The sequence below is a fragment of the Nothobranchius furzeri genome, chromosome 10 (genome assembly GCF_043380555.1).
Source record: "Nothobranchius furzeri strain GRZ-AD chromosome 10, NfurGRZ-RIMD1, whole genome shotgun sequence".
Classification (NCBI taxonomy): Eukaryota; Metazoa; Chordata; class Actinopteri; order Cyprinodontiformes; family Nothobranchiidae; genus Nothobranchius; species Nothobranchius furzeri.
The window spans coordinates 55817131-55843936 of NC_091750.1; the positions used below are offsets into that span (position 1 = coordinate 55817131).

A 26806-nucleotide genomic window follows, 5' to 3' on the forward strand; every position below is an offset into this window, starting at 1 on the left:
GAATTAAAGCCCTCAGTGACTGACTGACCCCATGCAGAGAGAAAGAGAATCAGTCTGTCAAAGATAATTGCCATTAAAACTAGTTATTCCTGAGCAGCTATAGTAAACAAAACTTAGTCCTTATCTTGTTAGTGAGGCACTGATCTCAGCTTCTTTTCTACACGGATGTTTCGGTAAATTGCTTCTTTTTAAACCAGCGTGCACATTCCAAGATGTGCTGTTAATGCTGACGCTGAGCATTTTCACATCAGACAAAAGCAGGAACTAAATACACAAATCATCCTGTAAAAACAATGAACTGGAATTGATGTCTAATAATTCATTTTATGGTAACGAACCCGAAGAATCAGATTTACACTACAGGTGAGATAAACGCAGCAGCTGTGAATTTAAATACAATCTGCTTGATGGACTATGGATTCACAGCATCAGGAACAAGTTCATATTAGATAAATACAAGTTACAAACATACATTTATATGAAATTTCAAAAAGACCAGAAATCTTTGGTTTTATATTCTCTAAATAAGATTTGATCTTTGATTTTTATTTTTTTGTAAAATGTTGAATCATTTTTTATCAGAAGGGAATCTGAGCACGAGCCTTTGCCCATTACTTAAACAAGAATTGGCAAAAAAGCATTTTACAATAAGGGTTCCTTTATTAATGTTCCCGTTGTGAGAACCGGGTCGTACAGTGCGAGAACATGACTCGTGAGATTTGCTCCCCGAGGAAGTCGTACGGTTTGAGATGGAGTTGAATGCTACAAGTAAAAAAGCCGCAGTGTCTGCCCAGCTTTAACATTCTCCCTCTCCTGACAATAACATGTTACTCTCTTTGACATGGAATGTGCTACGACTAATTTACCTGTTGAATTCATTATAGATTCACTAAGATAAAGACAACAAAGTTTATCTCTTACGAAACAGAATATCTACTAAAAAGAATCCCAATGCAGCCATAGAAATACTACTGTGTGTGTGTGTGTGTGTGTCTGCTCCATTTTCTCGATCCCCAGTGAGTCGTGGCGGATGGCTGCTTATACTGAGCCAGGATCCTCTGGAGGTTTCTTCCTGCTAAAGGAGAATTTTCCTCTCCACTGTCGCTAAATGCTTGCTCGGTGAAGATTGCTGTAAAGACTCTGACACTAGTCAGTGACTCGATGCAGTCTGCTTCTTGTTGTGATTTGGTGCTATTTAAATAAAGTGAATTGAACTGAAATGCATTACTTTATATGGTTAATACTTAATAATGTGCTAGGTAATGTTAATAGAGACCCTTATTGTAAAGGGTTACCGGTTTAACCACTAACTCTTGAAACCAACCTCATCAATCTCAGCAAACACTAAAAAGGTACGCCAGCCATTCAGCCATCCGTTTTCCTTCAGTTAACTGGGGTTGGGTTCAGGGGCCGCAGCCTAACTCGAGAGGTCCAGACTTCCCTCTCCCAAGCCACTTAGGCCAGCTCCTCCGGAAGGATCCCACCCTGGTGTTCCCAGGCCAGCCAAGAAACATAGTCCTTCCATCGAGTCCTGTCTTCCTTTAAGTCTCCTCCCAGTTGGACGTGCCTGGAAAACCTCACCAGAGACGTGTTCTAACTAAATGCCCGAGCCAACTCAACAGGCTCCTCTTGATGTGGAGGAGCAGCAGATCTACTATGAGCCCCTCCCAGATGACTGAGCTTCTCACCCTAACCTGGAGAAGGCATTCCATCCATTTCCAGCTCAAGACAACGTTTTTGGATTTGAAGGTGCTGATCCCAGCTGCTTCACACTCATTTACAAACTGCTCCGGCGAACGCTGAAGATCATGGTCTGACGAAGCCAACAGGACCACATCGTTTGCAAATGGCAGAGACCCAATCCTTAGGCCACTAAAACAGATCCCCTCAATGCCTTGGCTGTGTCCAGAAATCCTGTCCATAAACATTATGAACTGATTTGTTTAGTTGCATGATTATCTTCATTATTCCAAAAGCAAAGTCATCCTCATGGATTCTGGATACTTTTACCCAAACTTTACCTCATGTAGCAGTACAGAATAAATGTGTGTAATCTGAGCATCAAACTATTCCATTCATCACATCTCGAATGTTCAAATCAGGGATCAGCTAGACACATAAAAACGTAAGTAATCTGTTCTCCTAAGCTCTTTAAGCTCTTGTGTAAGTATTACATTAATGAAGTGGGTGACAAGACCCTCGTTAGGTCAAGCAGTTTGAAATTACAGCTCATAACTGAAAGGTAGCAGGTTTATTTCTTCTTCATGCGTCCTTGTGCAAAATGCAGCAGTTCACAGGGACTCTAATACTGTAACCCTGACTGTGCAGCCGTGAATATGAACATTAGATAAATGATACCAGAATAATCACTGGCAAACATTAAATATCTCCTCCAGGCTTGTTGGTAATGAGCTGTGCAGATTTATAGCAACTCTTACAGAAAAAAACAGCACTTAATGCACATATTAATATTAAGTTTCATTAGCTTGTAGAAGAAAAATCTGCCTTTTTAAAAATACCAAAGCCAGTGGTTTTCAGTGATACGCTGCATATTTGGGAACTTCAATTTAATTTGTTGACCTTTAGTCTATACTTTGTACTTTATCTCTGCAGGCCAAGAACGTTTATGTAAATGAAACTAAAGCTGCTTTCAGATGGGATTAAAAACAAAATGCCGGAGTTTAGTTTAAAATGGCAAAAGGCTCCAATTGCAACTCTGCAGTAGTTACAAGTTTTTATAGTCTCACACAAAGCCACTAATCTTCACAGAAAAGGCAGTTGGAGAGCTAAAACTGGGAACACAGCAAATATTCATTTTTTTGTTATTATTATAATTATTATTGTTATTATTATTATTACTTATTCTTGTTGTTGTTATTATCAGCTGCAGATAAAAGGGAAGTTTGACTTTGGGCATACAATTTCACGCTCCAGTACATGGAAACAGTTTTTTTTATTGTCTATTGAAAATAAAAATTAAAGGAATTCATCAAAATAATTTAGTCATTTTATGATACTCACTCACAATACATTCAATTCATTAAAAAGTTATTGGTGTTTAGATGGAATACAGAATAGTGAAAATACTTGTGAACTTTTAGTGAGAATAAAAACTAAAAACATTGGACTGGTACTTTTTTGTAAGGCGTGTGCAGACAAACATGAGGAATATCACTATTCTATGAAAGAATTAACACATTTGTAAGAATCTCTGACAGGTCTCAAACTGGTCAAAATTGATCCTCATTTCATTTGCCATTTGGTCACCAAGGCCTCCCAAAACTGTCCCATATCTCTCTCTTACTGACTGAAACTCCAAACTCAGAAAAGTTCCAGCGATTACGCTTTATGTAGCCTAACACCGGTTTCACAATGGAAGCATCAGCGGTGGGAAAACGGCAGCAGAGCGGTTTACTCTCAAATTTCAAAGCGGTCATTTTCACAACGAGAGAGTCTTGGCAGCGGCATAGCTTCCTCATTGTGCTCTTCACTGGGCTCGCATACATAGATTGGTCCAAAGCAATCCATGCCGGTGTTGGTAAATGGAGGTGTTGTTTCTATTCTGTCTTGAGGTAAGTCACTCATCTTGTTCTTCAGTACATCTTCAGTACTTTCGACACTTAACACATTTAAAGATGTGTGATGATACAGTTCCACTGCTTCCTAGGATCCACCATCCATTCGCTCTGAGTTCATTTAAGGTCATTCCACGTCCTAGATGATGAACCTTTTCATGAAAGTGCTTGACAAGCAGAGAGGATATATGGCTGTTGCTGTTCTTAGAAAGTATTACTGGAAGTTTTATGTGAGGATGATTGCTGATTGACTTAAACGTCCTCCTACTCTCAAGACTTCATCTTCATCCAAAGTGGGACTTAACCTTTCCAGCTTGCTGTACTTGGTTTTAACCACACCTTCCTTTGCTTTTAAGCTTTGTATCTCATCTGGAAATGCTTCCCTTTGAACCAGTTTGGTAATAGCAATTTCTGCGTCTTTTCTTGCCTCCAAGCTTGTACCCTCATTAGTTCTTTGTTTCACCCTTTTGTGTTCCATGACTCATCGCTTCAATCTGGCAACAGCTTTCACTACTCTTGACCAGTCAGAGAACTTCTCAAAGCACTCTAAAAGTGATCTGCTCTCCTTTGCCTTTGTATTAAACACTGAAGCCTTGCGGAGTTCAGGATCATCATCTTGTACTTCTTCTATCTTGTATTTGGAAACAGGTAGTTCCATTTGCCAGAGAAAAGTTGGTCTTGAGAACCAGTTGGATTTCTTAAGTTCTTTGGCCATCAATCCTCGAGAGCCATGATCTGCTGCGTTATCCTCAGATGGAATGTAGGCCCATTGCTCAGCTTTTGTACTTGATTCTTTGTATGCGATTGGCGACAAACACTTCTGGCGTCGTTTCTTGTGTAACCTAAAACAATTGTGGAGTCTGTCCAGAAGTATTCCTTCAGGTCTTCAATTTCCAGTTCCTTCCAAAGCATGTCACTGACTCAAACTGCAACAACTGCCGCTGAGAGTTCCAGTCTCAGCATTGTTGTAACTTTAATTGGTGAAACTCTGGACTTCCCCATTACTAAAGTGCAATGGATTTCATTGGATTCGTTGATAGCTCTGAGGTAAGTACACATACCATAACCTACAGTACTTGCATCACAGAAGTGGTGAAGTTCATACCTTTTGATATTTCCAAAGTTTGAAGATAAGTAGCATCTTTTAACTTCTATATCAGCTAGAGTGGGTAATTCTCTGACCCATGACTCCCACCGTGGTCTTAAACTTTCTGGAAGCTCATCCTCCCAGCTGATCTTATCCTTGCACATTTGCTGAACAATCTGCTTTCCAGTGAGAACAAAAGGTGCTATGAATCCAAGTGGATCATACACGGAGGCTACAGTAGAAACTACACCTCTCCTTGTCAATGGTCTGGGATTTACTTCAACTCTGAACTTAAGAGTGTCGTGTGTGATGCACCACTCCACTCCAAGTACTTTTTCGATGTGTGAATAATTAAATTATTATTATTAATTATGTCTCGATTTTTGACAGTGGTGCATTCCCCTTCTGGGATGGACGCCATTTCATTATCAGTGTTTGAAACAAACTTGTGGAGTCTTAACTTGCCAGTGTTACAAAGCTCCCTTGATTCTCTAACAAGTTGAATGGCTTCTTGTTCTGTAGGAACACTTACAAGACCATCATCTATATAGAAATTGTTTTCTATGAAGTGTATGGCACTATCAGAGTACTGACCTTTCCCTAGAGTTGCCAGATGTCTCAGGCCAAAGTTGGCACAGCCAGGGGAGGAAACTGCTCCAAATAGGTGGACCTTCGTCCTGTAGGTGGGTGGCTTGGTTTCCAAATCATCATTTTGCCACCATAAGAAATACAGATAATCTCGATCTTCGGCCTTTACATGAAACTGGTGAAACATTCTTTCGATATCACACATTACAGCTATTAGGTCTTTCCGGAATCTGCACAGGACACCCACAAGTTTGTTTGTTAGGTCAGGTCCAGTGAGAAGATGATCATTGAGAGATGTTTCATGAAACTTTGCTGAGCAGTCAAATACTACCTGTATCTTGCCTGGTTTTTGTGGGTGGTAAACTCCATGATGTGGAATATACCAAGCTGGAGTGTTATTGATTTCTTCCTCTGGAATCTTTTCAGCATCTCCCCGAACAATCATGCCAATCATGAGGTTCCCAGCCTTTATAATAGGTTTCATCCTTTCTTAACTTCCTTTCCAGACACTGTAAGCGATGCATAGTACACATCTTATTGTCTGGCAACCTTGGTCGTTCTTCTTTGAATGGCAATGGCATTTCAATATGTCCATCCTCCTTTTGAGTTATATTTTCTTTAAGTTTGGACAAGAATTTCAAGTCATCTTGAGATACACAGTCCTCGTCATTAATTTTTTCAGAAAAATCTATCTCAAGAACCTTTATAATGTCTGAAGGTGTAATTTCTTTAACCTTTGATCTGTTCACATAATGAACTTCAGCTTTAAGACAGAGAGCAGAGTCAACTTTTGGTTTCACTTGACGGACAACTATAAAATGACTGATTCCAATTGCATCTCCATACTCTCCTCAGGGATTGCCATGACCAACAATGCTCCAACCAAGATCTGTGCATTGTGCAAAAGGCTCATTGTTGTGACCAGACACAACTTCTCTTGGTAGAAGAGCTTTTGAGCAGTTGTGACTGATAAGCAGGCCTACCTCACAGTCCTGTAGGGGTGCTATGTCATATTTCAGGTGCTCTAGGTGGGACCAAGCCTCTGCAGTTTTGTCAGTTGGTATGCGTGTTCTGTTGGCAGGAATAAACTCGCGTGTGTAAGCTGGTGGTAAATCGACCCTTTTGAGTAGAAACCACAAACTTGTAAATTCTTTACTCGTTAAGAAATTACTGTAGTAGTTTGTGATGTCATTGTAGAAAGCTTCAACTTCACTTGTTCCTTGGGTGCCTCTAAAGAGTCAGCTGTGTCGCTTAGCACAAATGTTGTGTCACTTTGAGAATCCAGTAGTGCATAGACAAGCACTTCTGGAACTGGCTGTGAAGCAGAAGAAAGCCAAACCGGAACTATTGCAGCTGTTTGGAAAGTAGCTTCAGTTTGATTGACCTTAAAGGTAGAAGCTATGACAATGTCTCTTGTTAGCATTGTTTGTGGGTTTACTTGATTCTTTTCTTGAATAAAATTTTCTTGACCTTGACTTTGCTTAACTTGGGTTGCCTTTTGTTCTCCTTTGTCTCTCTCTTCAAACAGGTAGGGTGTTGCTTATTGCATTTATTACAAACACTCCTACAGTTGCAGCTCTTTTGAGAGATGACCTGAGTTGAGGCATCCAAAACCCAATTTTTCAGCTATGATAAATTTAACTCTGTCTGCATAAACTTTCTACATGTGTGCAAAGTATGTCTATGCTTCTTACAAAAACACATTTGACTAATGTCTTGACTTTGACGTTCTGCTGTTTGGATTTGTCACTTAGCTTAAATGATTGCTATGATGTTATTGGATTACAGGCAACTTTTGATTCTCTGGTCAGAAATTTTACAAACTGACTGAAAGAAGGGCACTGGCCATTCTCTTCCATTTCCATCACTTTTCGGTTCAGTCTTGCAGTTAACCAATCAGGTAACTTTGCCAGAATCTTTCTGTTTTCATTGCAGTCATTTAGGATCTCCAGTGCCTTGATGTGAACCATGGCGGCTTCGCAGCTCCGTAGAAATCAGCAAACTCTCTTGGGTCAGTGCTGTCTTTAGGTCCAATCTTGGCCCACGCTTGAAGTTTGTCTCGTCTGAAACGAGTATCCGGCTCATTCCTAGTTTTTTCCCTTTTCTGACTGCAGATTCCAATGCAGCGTAAAACTGACGCGATGGGATGTCCGCTGATGCGGCACCGAACCAACTCATTTAACCGGACCTAAACCTTAACGTTTTGCTATTTATAACCTTCCCGTCACCCTCATCCTAACCTTAACCCTCTTGCTACCTAAAACGTTACTCTCACTGTAATCAAGCGTTTGTTTCCCATTCATTCTGACTGTGAATTTTCATATTTGCCGCCCAAGGGGAACGTTAGAACATTCCATCTGACGAGGGGGAGGTTACAAATACCCTCTACTTTTAACCTCCACCTTGGTAGATGAAACCTCCCCCTCACGTTGGCTCGGTCAAAACCTGACCAATGACGAGGCGGCTCCCGCCGTTCACTTCATAGAGCCGGCTTTTAGAGCGACCGACACATCACTAACGTGTTAGCTACCAAGATGGTTAAGGTTAGGATAGAGGTGAGGGGAAGGTTAAATAAGAGGATAAGGTTAGGGTGAGGTACAATGAGCTTGTTTAGTGCCCTGGCTGCAGACATCCCATCGCGTCACTTTTACGCTGCATTAGGATTTGCAGTCAGAAAAGGGATAAGTGACGAAAAAGGGCACTTTTGGCATCAGGGGTCTGACGTGGAGGGTGGCTGACCAAGCGTTCGTTTTGATGTGCTGGGAGTGAGAATGTGTTGCAGAAAATGTAAAGACAAAGATGTACAAAATTAGTGCAAGAAATAAAAGGTCTGGAGTCCCAAAACACCTACGTTTATTGGCGCCATATTTTTGAGCATGTCAGAAAGCACTCGCATCACTTAGAGGGGCTGTAGAACACCTTTACCTTGTTTTTGTTGAAGCTTGGGGTTTCTTATGTAGCATGTAAAAAAGGTTAACGTGATCTCTGACCTGCTTTCCTGTGCAAATTAGTAATCTTGTAATGGACACAGTGAAATGGTTCGTTCTAAGAAAAAGCTCTTAAATTTGCATTTCCCGACCCACTAACCACAGAACATAGTTAGCCCAAAGCTGATGCCAACACTAGCCTGAAATAATGCTAATGTCCTTGTTGGACGAGATGAAAACAACAAAGAATGTAACGTTCCAGGGAATATCCAGACTTTGAATGAATGCCAGATAGATCCATAGCTTACCTACTGAGCTATCCTGGTACTGTACATAGATCTGCAGAGTTATTAGCTTCAGGCAGTGTCAAAGAGCCATCAGGATAAACCAGCCAATCAGCACACAGCTCATTTAATGTCCATGTCCTGGCTGAGTGGGTGGGGTTTAAAAGCCTTTTCATTGTGGTGGCTTTATTATGGGGCTGTGTTTGTCAATCACCAGGGCTCCTGGGCAATGTTGAGCCCCAACAAATTCTCACTTGATACATAAATGAGTGTCAAAGAATGATTTTCTATTATAAAAATTATTTGTTCTGGAAACTCTTTAAATCTGTAAAACGTCACTGAAGAGACACAAACCTCAGCTTTGATTTTCGAAATTTACTAAAGAGGAGACACACACACACACACACACACACACACACACACACACACACACACACACACACACACACACACACACACACACACACACACACACACACACACACACACAACAACCCAAAGCAGAGCTCATTACTCTAATATTCCCCAGCTTTGAGTCTCCTGGGAGCCTTTTGTATTCCTGAATTTTCTCATCGTGAAGACAACTGTGTGTTAGTGTCCAAACAAGTTTCAAACAAGCATCAGTGATTACTGACTAGAGAAGCTATAGCAGGAAGCAGAACTGACGGAGTCATTTTAGCATCACTAATGTGCATCTGTTTTTTATAACAACTTAAATGATAAATGACCCGCACTTGTATAGCACCTCTCAGAGTAAGGACTCCAAAGCACTTTACACTACAGTGTATCATTCATCCATTCACACACACATTCATACACTGATGGTGATGAGCTACAATGTAGCCACAGCTGCCCTGGGGCGCACTGACAGAGGCTTGGGACTTAAAAACAACAGATTGGCTTAATCTACTAAGTTAAAGAAAATCATTATAAAACTTTAGTTACTGAACATTTTCTTTTCTTTTGTTTTAAATGTTGTCCAAAGCTACACACCTGGTTTGAATCTTAAATTGAATCAGGTGTGATGGAGCGGGTGGGGGGGGGGGGTCAAACTTTCAAAAGACAATTTTCTTACTTTCCCGATGGACTCAGGGGAATTTCTACAACATCTGCAGTGAGAAGTTGGACTGATTGTGAAGAAAAATGTAAGAGTGAGAGGAAACAACAGAGGAGTGAGAAGTGGAGGGTCAGACTGGTCCTCCTCACTATGTCTGTCTCCTAACGGCTCCCATGGCTCAACTTGTCAGAACAGCAGCAGCAAAGTGAAGGACTCTGGGAGAGGACAAGGAGCCACTCACTTCCTGTCTTCACTTCCTCAGCATCAAAACCAGGCTTTTCTTTTTGTTCTCTTCCAATTTTGTGTGTCCTTGTTGTTGTTGTTTGCTGCAAAAGATGTAGGGCAATCCCAGTTTAAATTGGTCCACACAGAAGAAATACAGTAAGCATTTGCATGTGAATTTCCCCCAAAAATCCACAAACTGCTTCGAAATATCGACTCAATATCACAATATTTGAGAGCATCAATCATTTTTCACATCCCCACACACAAGCCAACCAAACAATTAAATGCGTTAGTATCTTTAAAACGACTGACGAGAAACATATTGACGATGTGATGCTCATAAAACATTGTATTCGCCATTTTCTCTGATGCCTGAAGAAAATGCCTTGATGTCCTTGTGAAAACAGACAAGATGGCCAATTTTAGATGGAGACTTCTATCCTTTTTACATTCACAAACTAGATTTTATCTTTGATTTGACCTTTTGGATAAAACGGAACAACCAGGCGGAACTTTGCTCAAACAGTCCCTTGTATATCGACCGGGTAAGAGAAATAATTCATGCATACGCATCCACAGCTGCTGATATTGATAGGGAAGCAGTGATTAAACAACTCTGTCCTTTGAGGTAGTTCTTTATATTGGAGCTGAAACAAGAAGTAGAGCAGAACCGAAGCCATCTGGACTTCCAAATCATCCCAAATATCCCTCAGCAGCGACGCCGGCCTGTTTGTTGTTATCTGCTTTTGTCTCTGGCCCTGAAGACATTAAATTGTCAGTCTGTCCGGTCTGTTAGTCATTGCCTCAAAAGGCCGCTGACACAGGAGACCTCTTAACAGTGACAAACGACTCTGACTTGAGTCGACTTTAAAGCCTCTGAAAAAGCAGCCTGACCTAAACGAGACTACGTCTGTGGTTCGGTGGAGCGTTCAGCGTAGACAAACTTCACACTGAATTTGATTTATAAAGTGTTATAAAGTTTTTAAACACCTTTTCATCAAAAACTGGTTCCCTTCTACACAAAAACACCATCGTTTCCACAAAGAGTCAAGGGGTGTTCAATATAATTCAATTTTTAAAGTATCATTGATCTAGGAAAAAGAAAACATTTTGTTTTGGCTTCTATAGCAACTTCTCAGATGTTACAACAGCACTGTCCATTTTTTCTACTGTTCCTGATCCCAGCATGCTTTGAGACTTTAAAAGCCTTTTATTGGATTATTATCCCAATGTTGATGTTCAACATGTTATGGAAGTCTTTAATGTGTAAAATGTGCATTTCTAATCGAACAAATTGAGACACAGCCTTGGTGCATCCGTTCTGTGTTTTCCATCTGATTAAATAGTGGTCCAGTTTGGAGACGTGGACCCAGGACCATAAACAGGGATGAAGGAATATAAATGCTGGACCACTCATAAGACTTGGTGGTCGATGGAGAAGGTGCAGACAGTAGAGGGCGATATCGTCCTCTGCTGCCCGCAGATAAAAGGAAGTGACGTCACCAACATTGGCGATTGCTCTGACGAAGGCAGCAGTAGATGTCTAAACATGTCAGCAAAGGTAAAAACAAGCTTAATTTGCTCTGTGTATGATGAAGAACCACAAAAAAAATGTACATCAGATTTGGTTTTTCTGTCAACAACCAAAAATCTAATCATCTAGTTACTTCTCTGATGTTTTAAAACAACACATACATCTGACTGTCCTAATCCAAACTTTTCTCTTTTTGCTCACTTGTTTCTGTATGTCTGCACCAGTGTGGGTGTTTCACTGAGATCTGTTGAAGGCTAAAAACACTCCCTATAATCAGCGTACTGTTAGTCACCCATACAAAACAGGGAACTGGAGACTGTGGAAGGTTTGCAGCCCACAGCAGTAATTACTTCCAACCCGATGAGCATAAAGGCCGTCTGTGGAGGCGGCAGACTGCAGCAAAGCTTTTATCTGAAGGCTAAATGAAGGTAATAATGAGATAATTGTTTTAGATGATGGCTGTCTCTCCCACAGCTACTTAAACAGTCCAGCTAACTTTTGCTAGCACAAAGTGCTTCTGCTTTGGCAGGCAGTCCATCTGCTAGGCAGGATGTGTGTGTTTCTGCAGAGTGATGGTTTCATTGGTATTTTGGTGCCAGTGTGAATGTGTATGCTGCTTGCTTAAAGGTCTGAGTTGTGTATGCAGATAAATGCTGACAAAAAGCAGCATGTTTGAGTAAAAAGTACCGAAAGACCACTAGAACAACGTGAAACAATCTGCTTGTCGTCATTCCATGCTCTTCCCCCATGCAGAAGTCTGAAGCATGAAGAGATCCCGTCCAACAAAGAATGCATGATGAATTAAAAATTTTCAAAAAAACAACATAAAGATTTTTCTGTACTTTTTTTTACCCTCTAGAATAAAACTCTATCCATCTTGTATAATGTTAAAGAAGAAAAAAATTTTTAAATACCACCTTTCAAGATAAAAATCAGAAGGTGCTTCACAAGCACAAAAATATATAGATTTCAAAAGTTAATAATAAAATAAAAAATGTAAAGATAAAATACAAATGAAGATTGATAAATAAGAATAAAAATTAAAAAAGAAAACAAGGGAGCCTGAAAAAAAAATGCAGGAATTATAATGTTTACCTCTAACGGTCATCAGAGTTTCTTCAAAATGCTCTAAATTACTATTATTTAGAAAAACTATCATATCTTGGGAGGCTAGTAGAACACACATCATTAGTTTATTAATAAATAAAATATACAAACCTTTAAAGGTGTGGAACACTCATTTAATCTTTTGCAGTGGTCTCTAGTAGGAAAGAATGTCTTGTAACACCGGTGCACCCTTTCCAGGAACTAGAAGTGAGCCAAATCACAGCTGAGCTTAAGGATTTGGAGTCTTACTTCCTGATATTTGGACATTTCGCCTTGGATTGGATTACTGCAACGCGACTCTACCACTGACTCTGCTTTGCAACGTTGGATGTTTTATCTCCACAAATAACACAAGCCTGGAGGTGCTCTGCTGTGTGGTGAAGTTGCTAATGCTAACAGAGACGTTCTCTGCTGATTCCTGGACGCTGAGCCAACGCCTTCCCCGTCGTGAGCCAAGATGGGTGAGTCCATGAACGTTGAGTGACACAGTGTGATGTAGACCTGTCTGGCTTTTTAAATCCCAGTGTTTCACTGTACATGTTCATGTTGAGCCTGTGAAAAACTCAGAGTGACCGATTGTAATAAGAAGTAAAAATTACAAAATGTTTTAAAGGAGACATAACATGAAAAACCCACTTTTTTATCCATTAACACAGTGTGTTTCACATTTTAAGTGTCTAAGTGAGCAAAAAGGCTTATATTATTCACTGGAGTTGCTATTTAGATATTTAATAATTAAGTTTTGGGCATATTTGTCCACCCGTTCAGTTTTTACATAATCTATTACATCAGTAATTAATTTAGTGAGGATAACTACCAAATATGGTAATGGCCCTGGCTAAACACAGAGCCAATCCGCCATTTTTTCTTCTCGCTAAGATTTTTTGTAGTCCTATTGGAAAAATGCAGAATGTCTGGTTATTTTAGCCACACACAGCTCAAAACTGTTCCTCGTTTTAAGGAAGGGTGGTGTGGCAGTATTTAAACCCAGGAGCTGATGACACTACTGCTAAAAAAACACAGAAGAAAAAGTAGTGTGTTTGTGCTTGTGCTTGTGTGTGTGTGTGTGTGTGTGTGTGCGCGCGCGCGCGGTTCGTTCTTTCGTGTCTTCAGGCTAGTAAGTACTGAGGACTTCATCTATCTAAAAGGAGTCATTTTTATCTGAATGTGGCAGCACCGGGACACAGCAGCAGAGCGGTAAGCTTCATATCACTCTAAAATGTCGACAAACTTTACTTTAGATTTACGGGCATTAGCAGCACTAAAGCGTTAGCATCCGGCTTGATATCGCTAGCACAGTATGCTAGTAAAGTTAGCACCCAGATTAATGCGGATTTGGCTGATTTTCCTGGAATAAAACGTGATTTCTGATCAACGCCTTCTTTTACACCAGATGATAACCTCCCACTGATTGTAACAGCAGAGAGCCTGTGTGTTATTCTACGTGAGTGTGATGTAATCTTAGCATCCAGTAAATAAAGTCCCATATCAGCTAAAATGCAGCGTGACAAAGTCATTAAAGTGCGTCAACACCGGTGGATTTAATAGAGTAGTAAGTCTGTCTGCACTGCTCTCTAATGAGCTTCCTTTCATAAGGAATCATTTGTATAATTTTAGTGTCACTATTTTATTACATTTGTAGGAAAATATGAAGTCACTGCAGCAAAGTGAACTTGTGAACAAACACAAACGTGACTATAAACATGAAAGCTAAAGAAACGACTTTCCTAAAGCTGCTTGTAAACAAAATATGTCATTAAAGTTATTGTCTATCATTGCAGAATACGACGATGACATCATGGAACTGGTCTTTGGAAAAGTTTTCCCTGAACCAACTCCGTTTCTAGATGAGGTAGAGAAGATCTGCATCTCACCAACTCTCTGGTCTCAGTATTCAGACAACGGAGGTCTCCCACTGTTATCCAGGACCAGTTTGAAGCCCACATACTGCCCCTCCCTCATCATCAGGAAACATCAATCCGTATCCTGAGGACAACAGAAGACGGCAGGAGGACAGGAACTCTGAGACCTAGACACCACCAGCACCGAGACACAAATTACCTGTGTGCACAACGCCTGTTTAACTACTAAAGCCTGTTTAACTACTAAAGCCTGTTTAACTACTAAAGCCTGTTTATTATATTGTTCTACTTATTTGCTGTGAGGTTAATACTTAGAAAATTTGTATATTAATGTAAACAATTTAAAAAAAATCACTGATTGTATGTTTTCTTTTAGATGTAATGGTCCAAACTCAGCCTTGTAGACATTTATTGCATCCTGTAGGTAAATACACAGAACAGGCTCAGGTCCAGGATGACCCAGCATGCTCTTCTTCCATTCTGGCTGTTAGGGATTTTATCAATAACTCAATGCCTACTGATGTTTTCACCTAACGGTATTTATTTAGAATGCAGGTAAGATTTAACTATATTTGTTAGCAAAGCAGACTGATCTTGGGAATTTCACTGCAGCACTGATGTCCACCTCTCTGTACACATTAGAGAGAATTACCACTTTACAGCTAAACACATTTAATAAAGATATAGGCTACGCATTGCAGACAATAAAAACAAAGTTGTAAGCATTAGAATTATAATGATCACATTAAAGAACATTTGGAGGAATGTTCTTTATTTTTGACTCGAATCTCAAATCTTTAAATTAAAATGTAACTGCTTTTTATCCATTTTCAGCCATTAAGACACCCAATATTAAATAAGACTACTTATAAAATTATTTATAATTATATGTATGTATATATATAGATAGAGATCTTAAAAAAATGTATTCTTTTAATGGTGTTTTAATGAGCTGTATCATTTTTTAAAACATTTTTTATAGAAATAAATAAGCAAGCAGCATTCCTTGTGTGTGTGTGTGTGTGTGTGTGTGTGCGCGCGCGCGCACGTGCCTGCTAGCTTGTCCCTCTGTCGGCCGTGACGGGTGTGTGTGAGTGACTACAGACAAATGCATGAGAGAGTTAGCAGCCTTGAAACAGCTTGATGAACTACCCTCCCCACATGTTTTAAAAATGCTAATATGCTATGCTAAATCTGCTATGCTAAATAATGATTTCTCTATAGAACTACAAAGTCCGACTGGGGGAGGAGAGTACAGGTCTGCACTATGGAGGGGGGCGGAGTTTACAGCTCCTCCTCCAGTTTAAAGAGACAGTACCCAAAAACGGCTCGTTCTCAAGACTCTCCTCAGAACAGGGGTAGATGAGGGTCTGTAGAGCAACAATAATGAGGAAATCAGACCAAAGAACTGCAGTTCCACTGTATTTAGACCCCAACTGAAGGATTTAGATGTAAAAAGGAATAACTTAAAAGCATGTTATGTCTCCTTTAAGTGTTCCACATTTTAAAATCTTTGTATCATTAACATAACGATGTTTAACATTGTTAAGATATAAAAATGTTGACGCATGTAATTAATATAGATATTAATAAAGACAGTGTTTTGTTATAAAGTCAGAATTGAAATCAAGCTAAAGTGTGATGTATTTTTAAGAAATTCAGTAATAGATATGCAAACGCAATAATGAGTAGCCTTTCCACATGGATTACTATTGTGCCACGACTCTTTAAATATTTTATTTTATTCTAAGGTTGAATACAAAAATATGAATAAATAATATCTGATCAGATTTTCTTTGCTTTGAATGTAAAAACTATAAATAAACAGAGATTTTATGTGAGGAATGTGGGAATAAAAAAGTCCAAATCCGCTGTACCGGGCATGTTAACAACTTTCAGTAATATCTAGTACAGTCTGAAAGGAAGAGATCCGTCTTGATGGAATTTACTGTCATCATGAAATGTTCATGATGAGCTACATCGGTATTAAAACATTAAAGATATTAAATTGGCAGTTGAGATCTTCGAAACTGGGTGTCTGCTGAAATGTTATTGAAAATTAATACTTTACAAACATTGACTGTACTGCAAACATGTGTTTAATGGGATTTTTAATCATTAGCCAGAGAGAACTACATGATGCAAAAATTGACAATGAGATAAACATGTATAAAATAGCTTGTGCATGAAATAACGTTCCATTTTTTAGATCCTAATTGTTTTTGAGTGACAAAAATCCACTTTGTAACTGGCCCTGGGTTTTAGCTGATCGGAAATAATCTCTATTTCTTCAGACTGAGGTTTTTTACTGAGATTGTTAATAATTAAATGCTAATAACATATTTATAGAAAGTCACTTTAAAAGATATATACTTCTTTTCTAAGTCTAGGCCACCAGATGGTTTCAACTGTGTCGTTTTGCAGGCCTCACCTCTGATGGTTCGATCTGTTCTTCATGCTATAAAAGTTTGTACTGTTAGAGCGCTAATGAGGTGGAAAACATTCTCTGTAAAGTTCTTATGGCACAAAATACCTGGAGGGAATACTTGGTAAGTTGTGTCTGCTGGGACTAATCAGGGGAAAAAAATCAGGTTGTGAGGGAGGAAGACTGTCCTTACCGTTGGATGGAAGCAGATGGGAGTCACTTGAAGCAATGATAAATAAGCCTGGTCTGAAGTAGAGCTGGACGGTTTTAGGAAGTGATCTAATCGTAACAGGAACTGTGATTTCTATTTGATTCACAATTTTCCTAAAATCATGCTTCAGCACAATATTCATAAAGTACAGTAACTTTTACAAACATGCCAAAAAATGACATCATACCTACAAAACACAAAAAGCTGTGACGCTAAAGGAGACAACTGTTTTCAAATGTGTCCATTAAGGCTGCTAGAGCAAATTTGGTAAACTAATTATTCTAAAACTGTTTTTCATGCCTCTTAACAACATTCTAACATAGCATAGCTATAGATATATTTTGCAGATAAAAAACAAAAACATTCATAAAGTGGTTCTTCCCCATTTAAAAAAAATCTCTGCCAATAACACGTTTCAGACCAGATGCAACAATTGGATCATCCAGTTGTCAGCCTCAACAAACCACTGCACTTCCCTGGGTCCTCCATTCATAACGTTCTCATGTACTTAGCAACAGAACCACTGGTGTGAGAAGGAGAAACAGCCGGCTGCTACCACTTCAACTTTAGGACTAACTACCAGAGTCCCAAAAAGAAAACCACCATTTGAAGTACTGAACAACAAAGACGTTTGGACCTAGAAAAAGGCGACTGGTGTTTAGCACTCTCGTTTCCTCCAGCATCATGGGTTTCCGGTCTTAGGGAAGATAGAGGGAAGAGGTGAATGTTTGTATTTCAAAACCTTTCCAGATTCAATATGACCGCTTTAACAGTGGACTTACATGCAGAATTGCCTCTGTATTATTTTACCAGGGCAGGCTGCCAGGATGTTTTTCGCACAAAAATACCGCTTTAACACCGAACGCCGACCCACTTTTGTATTCGTACTTTGAATTAGTGTAATTCCGCAACAATTCGTGCACCTGCTCTTTGCATGCTCGAGGAAAGGTGTCCCTCCAATTTCCGTGAAAGATCTCGGCGTGGGGTGGGGGGTGGTTTGCACTCCGCCAAAGTCAGTGACAGTGCAGGGGGTGGGGGGACTACTTGAAGACAAGACAAACGGTTCTGTAAAAGGACTCGGCTGTAATCGTTCACTTTGAAAGCCCGCCCAAAACATTTGATTCGTTTGTGAACATCACATCAGTATTCTCCATGCCTGTTATCACGTGAACTGGCAAAATCACACCTGATGTTACAATTCTCCTGTGATTTCGTAACCTCGAGAGACCTGCTGTGTGGAACGATTTTGCTGCCAACTCGTGTCTGAAGAGCTCCCGGCAGAAAGGGATGCACCACTAAGCTCTCGGGGGAAACGCATCTAATGCGTTATGTCCTACTGGCACGTCTGATGGAAAGCCCTGGTTAGTCTAAAGCAATGGTTCTCAATTCTTTTATGTTAAATGACCCCCCCCCCCACCCCCCCACCCCCACCCCACCCCGGCCCGACACCACCTAGCATCCCTTGAGGGTGTTCTGGGAAAACTGTAAGAGAAAAACTGCTCTAAGTTACAATATTTCTCCTTTTTTGATGTTTCTTGTTCTGTTTTAACTCGCCGGTCGGCCTTTTCTAACCCACTCCTGTTTTTATGCTTCCCTTGGAAAAGAGCTCTGTTTTCATCAGAACTCTGTCAGATCCAGACGGGACCGTGATGTGTGGAACCTGCAAGTAAATGTCTGAAATCTGACATGTCATTTTTAAGAAAAACTGAATTTCAACAATTCCTGAAAAGAAGTTGTTGAAATCAAACCACACACATATATGAAATATAAAAAAACAGTCCTGTAGGCTGAGATAGGCAAGGAGACGAAGGAACGACTTGGATGGTGCGTGGTAAGCAGGGACAGATTAGAGAGTATTTTATACTCTGAGCTCTTCATCCATCAACACAATCTGCAAGGCTTTGAACAGAGAAGAGATGTGCATGCAAGCTTTTCATCCAGAAGTGTTTGCTCTGCACTAAACAGCGTGCAGTGCTTACTGTATGTGTGTGTGTTTAAATGAGGCTGCAGAATCAGCTCTGTCTGTAAAGCAAAGCAAGCACCCAAAACAAGTCACAAGGCCTGAAATGCATTTCTGCCAAACTAAAACTGATACGGGGTGGCATGCCAGAGATCTGTCACAGAAATTGGGCCAAGCCTGACAGGCAACAAACTTATGATCTGAATGTTTTGGATTTCTTTAACATTTTTTTCTTTTAGGGGTTTAAAAAAACTAATTTGGATAGAAAGTGAGTGTTAAAAACAACAAATGGGAGTTTTTTGATTCTGGATGGATCTTCATGGATAAAACAAGAAAAATGGAAGAAAAATCTACAAAAATAGAAAAGGAGCTATGTAATATGAGTTTTGCATTGTTTCTGTTTTAATCCCATTTGGTGTTCTTTAGCTGGTATTTCATACTAGGAAAAATGAATACTGCCCCCAGTCCTGAGGCCAGTCATGGTAATAGACCAGATGGGATACATTTCCCAAATGGCCTGGAGGCTTTATGGAGAATCAAGAGTTCTTTAATATTACCAGAAATAATGTTATTTGTTTACCTGTAAGACATGTAGGACTCTAAATATTCTGAACAATTCTCTCTCTCTCCCTCTTCCAGGGTTGCCATGGAGGGAAGTTTTCTTTGTTGCTATGACAACACCAGATCTCTTGTCTCCCCTGAGGACGGAAAGACCCAACAGACACCCCTCAAGTGATTTCGATGTTTGTGGAGAGATAACTGCTCTATTCACACACACACACACAGACACAGACACACACACACACACACATGCGCACGCGCACACCCACACACTCACTCACACACATTCACACACACAGACACACACACACACACACACACACACACACACACACACACACACACACACACACACGCACACGCACACGCACACACACACACACACTACCAAAACGCTGAAGTCTTAGTATTTGCATTACTGATGCAGTATTAAATAAAGAAAAAAAAACTTTGGTTTAAATAAAGCAACATGTGTAAAAATACTCATTTAAAAGAAACGGACTCCAGTAGCTCCATCCACATTTTAAACCTACCTGCTGTTTCACTCACCCTGATTTACATGTTTTTTTTTAAACAGCAGTGAAATCTGATGAGAAAACACAGATGGGGAGTAACAGAACATGCTGTTACATTTGCAGAGCAAATGGCTTATATTCTTACCTTAAGTCTCTCAGAAACTCCGTCGGTGAAGCTGATGGTGAACTCCTCCACCTTGGGGACTTTCAGCCTCTTCTTCTCTGTTTGGAACTCTGTACGAGTTTTCACCACCACCTTAAAAAAACATGTGAACTAAGATCATTCAACGAGCGTGGATATTAAAGCTCTCATTCACGCGCTATTGTTGTAAATCTGCTGTGGTCTCTAGTATAAATTAATGCCTTGAGATCTGTTCTCTGTGGGAAAAAAGCTCTGGTGCTCATGGTTCAAAATGCAGAATTCAGACATCTTGCCCCTGAATAACCAACATCAAAGTGTCTTTACCACTGTCTCTGTTTTCTCTGCAACATTGATGTTTTAGAAATGAATGAATGAATGAATTAATTAATTAAATAATTAATGTTTTTATATAGTGCTTTACAAAACCCAGAGGGTGACCAAAGTGCCTGACATTTAATATAGGAAAAAAAAAGAAATAAAAAGGACAATGAAAACAATTTAAAAACCTTTGTAAAAAAGTAAATAATCTGAGCCAGTTTTAAGTGACAGTGTGTATTTACCCTGGCGATAGGGGGCAGTAGATACCTAAATAAATGCAAGCAAGCATTATTTTTGTGTTCAAGTTAGACTTCACCAACAGACTCTATCTGACAATGCTGTTGCATCTTTTAAATCAACTGCTCCATCTTTACTATCTTCAGCATCTCAGGGGAATGTAGCAGATGGCAATATTTTCATTTCTCAATCAATCAATCAAAATTTATTTATGAAGTGCTTTTCATGCAAATGCAGCTCAAAGCGCTTTACAATATTAGAAACAACCAGACAGCAGTCGGTTTCCCACCCCTCCCACACAGATTCACATAAGAGATCCCCTTTGTTTCTCCCTCCTCCCACCCTCAATCCCGTCCCAAGCAGATGCAAAATCCTGCACGCACACACACACACACACACACACACACACACACACACACACACACACACACACACACACACACACACACACACACACACACACACACACACACACACACACGTAATAGAGAAAGGGCAGCTGGCTGAGTGCAGATGTAGTAGATACAAAGAAGACGAAAACACCATCAAAGGAGCCAACTGCACCGGGAGCACCAAGATTGGCAGCAATAGCCTTGGCAAGAGTAAACATGGGAAGCACCCCGGCCACCACGGTCCACCGCTGCCCCCAAGGCAGCCGGCCACCACAGAGGAAACACTAGTTTACTAATGAGACTAAGATAACAGTTAAGAAACTAATTAAACATAAACAGCTGATAAATAAAAATCTAAATAAAACACTGATAAAAGATGACCAAGTAGAAATGTATAATTACATTTATAAAATATTGTACAACAAAGTATTAAGACTGATTAAAAATAATAATTATTACAAGTTAACATAAATATGTAGGATAATATGTTATTTAATTAAAAGGAGTAAGTAATAAAACACTGATAAAATATATATATGTATATAAAAAGGTAAAAACTGGCCCTTCACAAATTGATGATCTAGTTCATAATGTTACTTCTTCTTTACGTGTGGCATTAGATGATGTTGCCCCTTTAAAAAAGAAGGTATTAAGCACAGGAATTTGGCTCCCTGGTTTAATTCAGATTTACAAACTTTAAAAACACTCTAGAAAATTGGTGAGAACATGGCGCTCTACACACCAGGAGGAACCCTAATTATCTTGGAAAAATAGTCTTGTGCTTTATGAAAATAAGCTTCAACAAGCTAGAACAGCTTATTTCTCAGCGTTAATTGAGGAGAATAAGAATAATCCTAAATTTCTTTTCTGTGCAGTTGCCAAACTTACACAGAATCATAGCTCTGAACCATCTATTCCCTTAGCCCTCAGCAGCAACGACTTTATAAGATTTTTCACGAGTAAAATTCATTGTATTAGAAACAAAATCATTAGCATCCTTACTAATGCGATTTCGTCTTCTTCAGTAAGTGAGGCAGCATCAGAGGTGACTGTAGAACTTAATCTGTGCTTGAACCGTTTTGATCCAGTTGAGCTTTCAGATTTATCAAAAATATTAGCTTCATCTAAACCTTCAACTTGCATTTTGGATCCAATCCCAACCCAATTATTTAAAGAAGCATTTCCTTTGGTTACTGCCCCCATTCTAGATATAATCAATATAGCCTTAGTAAATGGATATGTACCACAGGATTTTAAGGTTGCTGTAATCAAATCTTTACTTAAGAAACCTTCTCTGGATCCAGATGACCCAATGAATTATAGACCTATATCTAACCTTCCATTTTTATCCAAATCCTTGAGAAAATAGTGGCCATCCAAGTATGTGAGCATTTAAACACTAATGATCTGTTTGAGGAATTTCAGTCTGGTTTTAGAGAGTATCACAGCACTGAAACTGCATTAGTGAAAGTTACAAAGGATATTTTCATGGCCTCAGATAAGAATTTTGTGTCTGTTCTAGTCTTGTTAGATCTCAGTGCTGCCTTTGACATAGTTGATCACAATGTTCTTTTAGAAAGGCTTGAACATGTTGTAGGGATGAAAGGAACAGCGCTATGCTGGTTTAAATCCTACCTGTCTGATAGATTTCATTTTGTAAAATGAAGCATATATATATATATATATATATATATATATATATATATATATATATATATATATATATATATATATATATGTATATATATATATGTATATGTATATATATATATATATATATATATATATATATATATATATATATATATATATATATATATATATATATATATAGTTGATCACAATGTTCTTTTAGAAAGGCTTGAACATGTTGTAGGGATGAAAGGAACAGCGCTATGCTGGTTTAAATCCTACCTGTCTGATAGATTTCATTTTGTAAAATGAAGCATATATATATATATATATATATATATATATATATATATATATATATATATATATATATATATATATGCTTCCAATTGGTAAAATCATCAGACAGCATAGGATAAACTTCCACTGTTATGCTGACGATAATCAGTTATATCTATCCATTAACCCTGATGAACCTAATCGGATAGATAGATTACAGGCTTGTCTTGAAGAGATAAAAAATTGGATGACTCTAAACTTTCTGCTTTTAATTCAATTCAAGACTGAAGTTCTCATCTTTGGACCTGAAATTCAGAAAAGGAAATTGCTTAGTCAATCACCTGACCTGAATAGCATTAAATTAGTCTCCGAGAACAAAGTAAGGAACCTTGGTGTTATCTTTGACCAGGACATGTCATTCAAATCCCACTTTAAACAGGTTTGTAGTATTTCCTTTTTCCACCTTCAGAATAATGCTTCTTGATCCCCAGTGAGTTGTGGCGGATGGCTGCTTAGGCTGAATCAGGATCCTCTGGAGGTTTCTTCCTGTTAAAAAGGAGTTTTCCTCTCCACTGTCGCTAAATGCTTGCTTAGTATGAGGATTGCATCAAGTCACTGACACCAGTCAGTGGCTTGATGCAATGTACCGGGTTCCTTGTATAGGAAACTTTTTACTGATTGACTTAATGAACTGATCTGTATTGGAATGTTTACCGTGGGAAGAGCCTTGAGACGACTCTTGCCGTGATTTGGCGCTATATAAATAAACTTGAATTGAACTGATTTAAATAGATGGTCATTAGGGTCAAAAATCCTTGGAAGTGCAACCTCCAGCAAAATAACAAGAACATCAGATTCCCTTTCATCACTTGCAATGAGTGAAGAGGTAAATGTGTAAAAGTTGCTGAAAGTTTTGTAACTATTTGTTACAAATCAGTAAATGCATTCTGTCCTCGTGGGCTTCCGTAGAAGGAAACATGGCATGCTATATGGCTTCGCCCAGAAACTTAGACCAGCTCCTGTGTATTTTAGACCTGGTTTTTATGGTTATACATTATGAAACCGCCAATATTTGTCAACAACTGGGTATCTTTTCATTCATTTACAACAACATTTCAAAGGATATTTCCAGAAAATAATGGTTAAATACTACAAATTATCACTTTAAAACTATTTAGGACAAATCTAAAAATAATAAAAACCAAAACCAATTTAAAATCATTAAAAACCACTATAAAATCTCTCCAGGATTGGCAAAAGCCATGCAAAGAGGTGTGTCTTTAATCCAGACTTAAATAAGGTTACATCCGTAGTCATGAGAAGGTGAAGTAGGAGTTTGCTCCATAACTTCAGAGCTACCACTGAAAATGAGCGATCCTCCCACTGTCTGTATTTATATCTCGGAACATGAAGATAACATTTACCCCTGGACCTTGTTTCTCTGCTCTGCTTTTGTAATGAAAATTTGTCACAGATTTTATCTCCACAAATAGCACAAACCTGAAGGAGTTCTGCCATGCGGTGAAGTTACTAATGCTAATATTTCGCTTCTATTAGACTAAATACCCCCTGCTCTCTCCTGGATGCTAAATCAATACAACCTTCCCTGGTTGTGAGCTAAGATGCTAACATGCTAATTTAGAGCATGACGGAGATCTGAGTGGCTTTTACTGACCCAAGCGTTTTCCCACCTTTTTATCTTTAGGCAGCTAATAGAGGAAATAGGGGTAGATTATTTTCATGTTCAGACCACCAACATGAAGGTAAGAACACTTAAAAACAGTGCGGCTCAATTCTGTCCCAGCACTCACATCTACTAAGCTAAAACTAGTTAAATCTATTGAAGTAAAACAATTATAAAAGTTATTTTCTCACTGATAAATGAATAAAAGACAGTTTTTAAATAACTATATCAACATTATGTGGTAAATTTCTCCTGTTTTGTTTCTTCTTTCTCTCCTGAACAAAAGTATTTTATTTTGCTTCTCATTACTGACTGAATTATTCATTTTATTTACTCGGCAATCTTCTTAAACTAAACCTGCATTTCCTAAAAACACACAGTGTTCCAGCTGCTTCCCGTCCATACTGCCGCACAGCAGAGGATATGGAACAAAACGGTGAACAAAGCAGAGGAGAAGGAACAGCTGCTAGGTGTCCTTGTGGCTGAGCCAGAAACTGCTGTGCACACAAACCGACTCCACTGTCTGAATAACAAAGCTTTGTTTGGATCCAGAAGCTCTTATCTAAAAGTGGAATCCAACAATAGGTGAGTATGCTGAACTTGAGGCAGCAAAACCCCATGACTTGCTCTGAATTCCTATTTATTATTAACTAATGTCCCAATTTTCACTTCAAACTTACACCAAGCTTTACATCCCTCCTCTAATAAATAGCAACACTTCCAGTGATTAGACAAGTCTCAGAGTTGTCATAAAAATAATTTTATGATTTTTTTTCTTCACAACTAAAATAACAATGAAATAACTTAGATTTGAACATTTTCTTTTCTTCCACAGTTTGAACCATTGAGTGCACACACACACACACACACACACACACACACACACACACACACATTTGTGGAAAGGTTTTAAAAAATCAGTGCAGATGAAAACGTCAGAGTGAGGGCAAAGCACACCAATAGCATATGACGTTATTCAATTATCACGCCCACATGCTTTATGGCATGGCATCCCGCGTTTTATAGTTCCTCTTTTCTTTTTGCATTTGGATTCATTTCTGACGATCAAGACTCCTAAAAAAAACTCATCACTAACTTTGAACTTTCAATCTTTCCTACTACAACTAAAGCTCTTATTTTGGTGAGTCAAACCAAAGTGTTCCCGGCGTGTTTCACAACTCAGTGAGTAATGGTGTTAAATGATGTTGATTTTAATCCAGCAACCCAATATAATCTCCACAAGCTGAATTAGACGTTTTTCTGTCCCATTGCAAACGTTTTAGATTTTGTGACTGAACCTGTTTTTACTGCTGATTCTTACTGGTAAATTTACTGTTGCTAGTTTCTGATCATCTCACTCTAACTGTTTGGTCCATTTTATTCATCATTTCATAGAGACTATTCTGATTTCTGCCTTTAATTAAGTTGTTTTATGATGGATGCATAACAATAACGTGTCTCTTTGTAAAAATAAAATAACACATTGGAAATAACTGCCATTTACTGGGCATTTCAATCATTTTAATGAAAGCTGGGAATATGAACCCATTTACAGTCCGTAAAGTTCTTACTTCTTCACTTTAGCAGCTAAAGTCTATAAATTATTGATGCAATTTTTTTATCACTTCTAGATTTATTTTGCCAAACCTGGTGCTGTACCTCAGTTTTGGTTCGTGCATCTTTGGGGAAGTTACCTGCACAGCACTGCTGTAGCCTCATTTACTGCTGCATCGCTTTATTCCATATTTCACATAAATAGACATCCACCCTGTGGATAAAACCAGCATAGTTGATTACCATCATATTGTGTTTTGATGCTGGTCCAGCATATCAGCATCAAAACACAACATATGATGGCCTTTGCTGGTTTTTCCAGCAGGGCAATGGGCACCATTATAGCCGTGGTATGTAATTTAAACACTTTATTCTTAAATTTGACTAATTGACCTTTTTCTATGATATAAAGAGGGTAATCTTTCATAATTCCCTCCCCTGCCCTCTACAGCAAAACAAAGCATTAACGTGAGCCTTGAGCACTGACCAATAGCATTGTGTATCCACAAGAGAGTAAATCAACAAAAATGTGCCCCAGTTCCCAGCATGCACTGATGCACAGTTAGCGTAACACAGCAACCTAGCATGAATGCTATAAGCTAACTGGAAGAATACCAATACGAATGCACATGTTGACACCTGCCATAGCG

At 38.9% G+C, this 26806-nt stretch overlaps 1 protein-coding gene across 1 annotated transcript in view; it reads right to left on the minus strand.

The window, feature by feature from the left end:
• nsg2 (neuronal vesicle trafficking associated 2) overlaps positions 1 to 26806 on the minus strand; it is a 56189-nt gene that overhangs the window by 11416 nt on the left and 17967 nt on the right. The window contains exon 3 of the mRNA XM_054730709.2: positions 20064 to 20174. Coding sequence (XP_054586684.2) covers positions 20064 to 20174 — 111 coding nt within the window. The remainder of the gene's footprint in view (positions 1 to 20063; positions 20175 to 26806) is intronic.